Raw genomic sequence first — 6,956 nt, forward strand, 5'->3', positions numbered from 1 at the left:
CCTTCCCATGTCCTTTATGACTATAACATTATAATAAGAATGCGGCCTCGTAGCGTTGTTCTTATATATAATGCAGATTTCGTTCAGTGGGCTGTTCATTCTTTAATTGTCAATGATAGCAATGTTTTGGTAGACACGTTTGGTCCCCGCGAGCTGGAAATGAACCTAATAAAACCGGAAATAGAACCAGGCATACCGGAAATATCCTTGAAAGAGAGACTACACCGAATATTTCGATTTTGAAGTTTTTTTCGGTACATTTTGTTTAATGATTTAGTAGATCTACTAAATACATGAAGCGTTCATTACTTTGCTATCAGTTTTAATGTGATATGTGTCCAACAATAAATATCACATAGCCATAAAGAAAGGCGACCCTACCGATGTGTTTCATATGTTTTATATCCGTGTTTCTGACTCTACACACACAATGGATTTTATAGCTTTGCTATCGATGAGAAGGTAGTTTAATATGATACCTTGTGTCATTAAACCAGGCTAAACAAAAGACGACTATTTAAAGAGAGACCTTCTCGTGTGTCATGTTTACGAGATAAAAGCTGTAATGAGGAGCATGCACAATACAAAGAAAAGATGTTCAAGGACATCAAGGTTAATTAAGAACTCCATAAATATAGTGGAAGTTTAATGGGGGAACCAAAGAGTTAAATAATGTAACCCTGTCCTCCCCAGTACCACCATTCACACAAATACTCAACATATCAATCAGAAGTAGAATGATCCATTAGTTTAACTAGAGAAACTGTCTAGCTCACAAAGATACCCCTACCCACCTTTTGCGCTTATTATACAGGGTTTCTGGAGTATAAATTCAAGTTTAAGGACCTGGTAAATTACGTTCTTCATGCCCATCTGCATACACTGTACTTTCACTGTATCAAGTTACAAACAAAACTCAACAAGCTGTTAACGAGTAGCGCTTACAAGGTTTCTGGAGCCGGAAGTTTTAAATGCTACAATGCACATGTATAACACGCGGACGAACGGACGGACGGACGGACAGTTTGATCCCTATAAACTTCGTTTGTGGAGGGTATAATTATATTCCCCCTCCCCAATACTACTTCATACATAATGTCACATCGATCAGTCAGAGAGAAGGGTTTTATTTCTAAAATTCACATAATTTTAATACTGTATAACGTGAAGAATACCTCAGACAGGGACCTGATAGTTTGCTATAGTTATATTTGGACCTAAACTACGGTGTTCCAGGTAATTTTACATGTTCTAGGGGTTTAGATCGATTTTCGATAAAAATGACACCCTCAATGATGATCAAGTCGATCTAGACCCCTGAAACATGTACAATTACTCTGAACGCCTAAGTTTAGGTCCAAACAAACTGTAACAAATGCTCAGGTCCCTGTGGTCCCTACTTTTGATAAGTGTGTATCTTGATAATAAATAATACAAATTCGAGGTTCTTATATACCGCTTTTTTATCACAACCCAAGTCGTACATGTAGGTCGTTTCAAAGCGGTTCACAAGTTTCCACATATAGTGAGTTTTCTCATGCACGACTTCACACATTAATGTTATAACCCATGCGTCGTTACTCTAATTTACGAGCTAGACTAATCACTCATATAAAACACATTTCCCGCATTTTTTCTACACATGTGCAAAGAAATGACACGAAACAACAGCAGGTGATGCCATGGATAAATGTGGGTTCCGGGTAATTCTTGTGGGGGCTGTTTTATTCATATGCACCGACTATGCTGAAGGAGTTTGCAGACGGAATGGTGTATTTTACGAAACAGGTGCGACTATTTATGTTTTCTTCTTTTACATATATTTTACTTTACATGAATAGCTATAGCATTATAGTTGCGATATAGTGTCTTTACCTAACTATAATTATACAATGAAAACTTAACGGCGTTTAAAGGAAGAAGCCAGGTACGATTTATTATTATAAAAAGGTTTTTTTACACAACCAATAACATTTTCTATGTGATGTACGAGTCGTCCAAAAAATCGATGTCGATTCGGCTACGCCGTAAGTGTGTGTACAAAAGTTGTTATACATGTACCGAAATGACTCGATTCATCTACGCTTTCTTTAATACTTGGTCATGGATGTGCGAGAGTCTTCGAGCCCCCTCGTCTCTATTTATAACTAAGTATTTAATAAAGCGTAGCTGATGAAGGTGACAGTGTACATATCGTACTAGTCATCAAAAGGTCACATAGAAAATGTTATTGGTTGTGTAAAGAGAACTTTTCATAATCCATACTCACCAACATGAAGAAAATGTTTAGAAAGAAGCTCAGTACGATTTTAATCACACAAGTATGTACAGTGTACACATATTTACGTTGGTATGTACGACACTCACATATTGTTTTTCTAAGTTAAAACTCGACATACTACACGTACGCGAACATGACATACATATACATGTACCCCTGCCTTCATACAATGTACCATTGTTAGCCTAAAGATACGCTGTCCAGCGCTTGTGATCTTAAATTAGAAAGTTAACACACTGTAAATGAATGTGTGTCGTAAATATAACTTGGACTATACCAGTTTAACGACAGGCAATTTCATTACGTAAACAATTAATGAGTGTTTCATGAACTCATACATATTCTAACATAATCAAACTTTACTAGGCGTTATTAAATAAGAGATTTGCCGGAGAGCAAATTATGACGTCAGAGTCAAGCTACCGTTTCTGGCGGTGGTACGTGAATCCTTGATATGAGTATTTTGAAGATTATCTGATGCATTTACAAATAATACCAAAAAGTTATATAGACAATCCTAAAAATAACACAAGAAACAGAATTGTTCCAAAATAAAACACGACGGTGGTAAAAAGAATTAAGAATGTAAAATCATAATAAAAACAAACAACTATTTTTCACCACTGGTTAGCTTGACAGTAACAATCAAATATTAACACCACTTTTTTTGAAGTATCAGTTAGAATAGATATTTTACTGCACTGCTCGCCTAGTGTAGTGCCTAGCGTTTTAACTACAGCGGTCGTCTGGAGCGTAATGTAGCTACAATGTCGTACACTTGGATACGCTCAGACATTTTACTCATTGACATTATGGCGGATTTAAAAGGCTAATAAATCGTTTACTTTCATTACTTTATTGCTTTAAATTAAGTTTGTGTATATTTACGTTTCTGTTGTGCTCACATTAAATATTCTAAAAGTAGTAAACTTACCCCCACTTAACCCTATCCCCCGTTTCCTCCGATAGCAATTCGATATTTTTAACATTGGCTAGATGGGATGTTTATGGTTCTTGTAGAAAATTAAGTTACTCATGTTAACGTAAAAATTGTGCTCAATTGAAACAAAACATGCATCGTTCATGTAAATATGTCAGGCATGCAGGCATGCGAAGTAACTCTGGTATGCAACGTAAATATTTCTGTTTCGTTTTTATTCAATATTTATCAAAACATAGCCAATAGGAAAGCATCATAAACAATACTCTTTTTATGACAGGCGAAAGTGTACCTGCCAGCCGATGTAGACCCTGTTCGTGTAACAATGGCGGAAGGATATTCTGCCGGCGGTTAAGCTGTCCCAGACTGAACTGTATCGGTGCGCGAGTGATTCCCGGCCACTGCTGTCCAACATGTCCTACGTGTAAGCACTAATCTTCGTCACAAACACGAGAGAAGTATAAATTGATATAATGCTTGCGAAAATTCGCTAAAATCACTGCTATGATGACCTCACACCTATTTTTGTTTCACTTAAATGTAAGATTTTAAGGTCAAATCACACATTCAATCTAACTGATATTGTAGTATTTCTTATATATCAAATAAGACATGCTCGTGTACGTGCTGTATTTATTACAGTGTTTTCTAAATGTCGCCGTAAACAATTGATAATATATAAAAATAAAACAGAAATGAGAGAGGATAAAAAATGTGAATTTCGCATGTGACATTGTTTAAAAGTCAAGGATTCAATGATAAAAAGTAAATTATTTCCTTTGACACAAGTGATCACGTGTTAATTCGACAGTAGGAACAATTCAGTAGTAATAACATGTTATTGTTGGTGAAGGAAACTTAAAGCTGTTTAATTTGATAACACGAACTGATATGGGAGTTGTTGTTGTTCCTGTCCCGTTACACGACATAAACAACTGTTACCTCAAGGTGGTAATATTTTTCGTTCATATTAACCAGGTTTTATGAAATATGATTTTTTTTCTGGTAACATTTCCTTATAACTTCTGTCTATCAATCGAAAGAATAATGTTAACTTCAGACGAAACGAACATTTTGATTAAAAATGCTGGTCCTGTGTTTTTGTAATGATCGTGTTTTTAGAATTGTTGATTGAGAGAGTCATTCAGAATCTATACCTATCTTAATAAAATACAAATATCACGTAGATGACACTCACGTCAGTTGGAAATGTTTTCAGCAATTGTCCGGCCACTCACCCCTCCTGCCCCGCAACGAGGTCGGTCCGGCCACTCCCCCCTCCTGCCCCACAACGTGGTCGGTCCGGCCACTCCCCCCTCCTGCCCAGCGACGTGGTCGGTCCGGCTTTATACTTTGTTTTGCTATATGTAATGTATTACTATTTACATTTAACAGTAAACTACAGAACGTACAGAAAATGGACCTACAACCCACAAAAGTATGATCGTCGAGGCAGCCTGGACGTCCGGGAACTTAACGACAGCGGTTCTGATGAAAGAGGTCGTGGAGGGCGGCGACGACCTGTGTTTAGAAGCGCTCATACACATCACCAGAGAACAGCTACATCGCGTCATCTAGTGCCAGTAGTTCAGCGCATGCGCCCGTCGTCTTTTAGGAATCGAATTTTCGACTATCTTTATATCAGGAAAAAAAGTATAGACCGATAATGTGTGTCTGTTAATCAATTATCCCAGTATTTTATTTGTTGTTGTAAAAAAAAATACTGCTTTGAGCAGACATGGTCAAAATGTCCTCTATCTCGTCATTTCGTGTCAGAGAAGCATTGAAGGAGACCTTGAACGGACTAATCCATTATGTTCTGTCAGTAAGTATTCTACGGCAAAAATAGGCCGCAGACTGAGCCGATGCTTCTCATTTTTGTATACTATGAAGGTCGTCAATCTAGATGCGTTCGTGCATTATTGTTGTGGACTCAGCTGGACAAAAAAACTGACTGACTGGAACAAAGTACGAGCGTATATAGCGCTATGGATCAAATGACAGAGGTATAATAGGAACTGTTAGACAGTAATTCTTGGGAGAAATTACGATGCAGACAGTTTTCATCTGGAAGACGTGATACATACTCAGGTATGCGTGTCAATGGAAAATAAAGAAGTGAAAAGTATAGCGCCGGACAAATTACATCTCAACAGCTCGGCCCTTTTTGGTGTAGAATTCATATTATCACTGACGCCAAGTGAAGTCTCCAGATAATCGCAGCAAATAGACAGTCATCATCTTCATTATAGGTCTACGCTCCCACGCCCATACAAAAACAGTCCTATTCTTAAACATTCCTCTTTAAATGTTTCAATAAATCAATGGAAAAAGTATGCTTGCCTTGCAATGTTTTAATGTAATGCTCTGTAGAAATGTTTTATATTCAAAATATTAAATAATAACACAAACACATAAAAATCGAAATTAAACCCAGTTTATATCCTTCTATCTGCAAATGATCGACAATGACCGATTTAATTTGTTTGTCTTGTTTAAATGTGCATTTTTGTGACTTTTCCTTTGGATGAGAATGAATATTTTATCGCTAAACGATATATACCAGGTTTAATTTCGATTGTTAGGTGTTACTGTTATTATCTAATAATTTAAACTTGCTTGTAACAAGCATTTGCATTGGCTTAACAAATTATGTTATCAGCCCATAACGTAAAAAATGACGTCGCCGTTTGTAACGTCGCTTTTGATTGGCTGATACTGCAGCGCAATAATCTCTAAGAGAAAAGAGTCCATCAATAAAAGTGGATTTCCACAGGGATTGTGTATAGTAGATTGAATTATAAGGATTAACTTGAATATATTTTTCATGTTATGGAGCTATAACACAAAAAAACGGAGTGTACTCTCATCATAAACCGCTTCGCGGTTTATTTAGAGTAATCTCCGTTTTTTGTGTATTATATCTCCATAACATGAAAAATATATTCAAGTTAATCCTTAAATATTCTGAAAATCTGTCGATATTATACATGCTATACAATCATTCATAAAATCAACGAAAATGATTGAAACCAATTTGTGGACAAATCTTGCAGCAAGAACATTTTCCATTCTGTCCCTTCTTTTACATTTTCCCTCACTCCTTCCCTTTCTTCTTGCTGTTTTCATGTCAACTAGTGTATTGTCTGTATATGTATGTGCTGAACGTTTTGTCATCACGTGGTATATATTTAAGTACAGTGTGTTATATTGTTGGGAGAGAGCCTAGTAAGTTGTTATATCTATAGTCACTGTGTGTTGTAATGTCGGGTGAGGGCCTAGTATGTTGTTATATCTTTAGTCTCTGTGTGTTGTATTGTCGGGTGAGGGCCTAGTATGTTGTTATATCTTTAGTCACTGTGTGTTGTATTGTCGGGAGGGGCCTAGTATGTTGTTATATCTTTAGTCACTGTGTGTTGTATTGTCGGGAGAGGGCCTAGTAAGTTGTTATATCTTTAGTCACTGTGTGTTGTATTGTCGGGAGAGGGCCTAGTGTGTTGTTATATATTTAGTCACTGTGTGTTGTATTGTCGGTAGAGGGCCTAGTGTGTTGTTTTATGTTTAGTCACTGTGTGTTGTATTGTCGGGAGAGGGCCTAGTATGTTGTTATATCTTTAGTCACTGTGTGTTGTATTATCGGGTGAGGGCCTAGTAAGTTGTTATATCTTTAGTCACTGTGTGTTGTATTGTCGGGAGAGGGCCTAGTGTGTTGTTATATCTTTAGTCACTGTGTGT

The 6,956-nt window shown here is 36.8% G+C and overlaps 1 protein-coding gene across 1 annotated transcript; it reads left to right on the forward strand.

Annotated features, from left to right (window-relative positions):
• Positions 1 to 1,656: 1,656 nt before the first annotated feature.
• On the forward strand, positions 1,657 to 5,487 carry LOC110461969 (cysteine-rich motor neuron 1 protein-like). Its single transcript, XM_021515719.1, has 3 exons — positions 1,657 to 1,788; positions 3,502 to 3,645; positions 4,617 to 5,487. Exons 1-3 carry the CDS (start codon positions 1,683 to 1,685, stop codon positions 4,886 to 4,888), a joined length of 522 nt encoding a protein of 173 aa, XP_021371394.1. The 5' UTR covers positions 1,657 to 1,682; the 3' UTR covers positions 4,889 to 5,487.
• Positions 5,488 to 6,956: the final 1,469 nt, after the last annotated feature.

The sequence above is a fragment of the Mizuhopecten yessoensis genome, unplaced genomic scaffold (assembly GCF_002113885.1).
Source record: "Mizuhopecten yessoensis strain PY_sf001 unplaced genomic scaffold, ASM211388v2 scaffold10713, whole genome shotgun sequence".
Taxonomy (NCBI): domain Eukaryota; kingdom Metazoa; phylum Mollusca; class Bivalvia; order Pectinida; family Pectinidae; genus Mizuhopecten; species Mizuhopecten yessoensis.

Coding starts and splice junctions, on each gene's coding strand:
- LOC110461969 (XM_021515719.1), top strand. CDS start 1,683: ATGGATAAATGTGGGTTCCGGGTAATTCTTGTGGGGGCTGTTTTATTC. Junction 1,789..3,501: donor TGGTGTATTTTACGAAACAG/GTGCGACTATTT, acceptor TTTTTATGACAG/GCGAAAGTGTACCTGCCAGC. Junction 3,646..4,616: donor CTGTCCAACATGTCCTACGT/GTAAGCACTAAT, acceptor TACATTTAACAG/TAAACTACAGAACGTACAGA.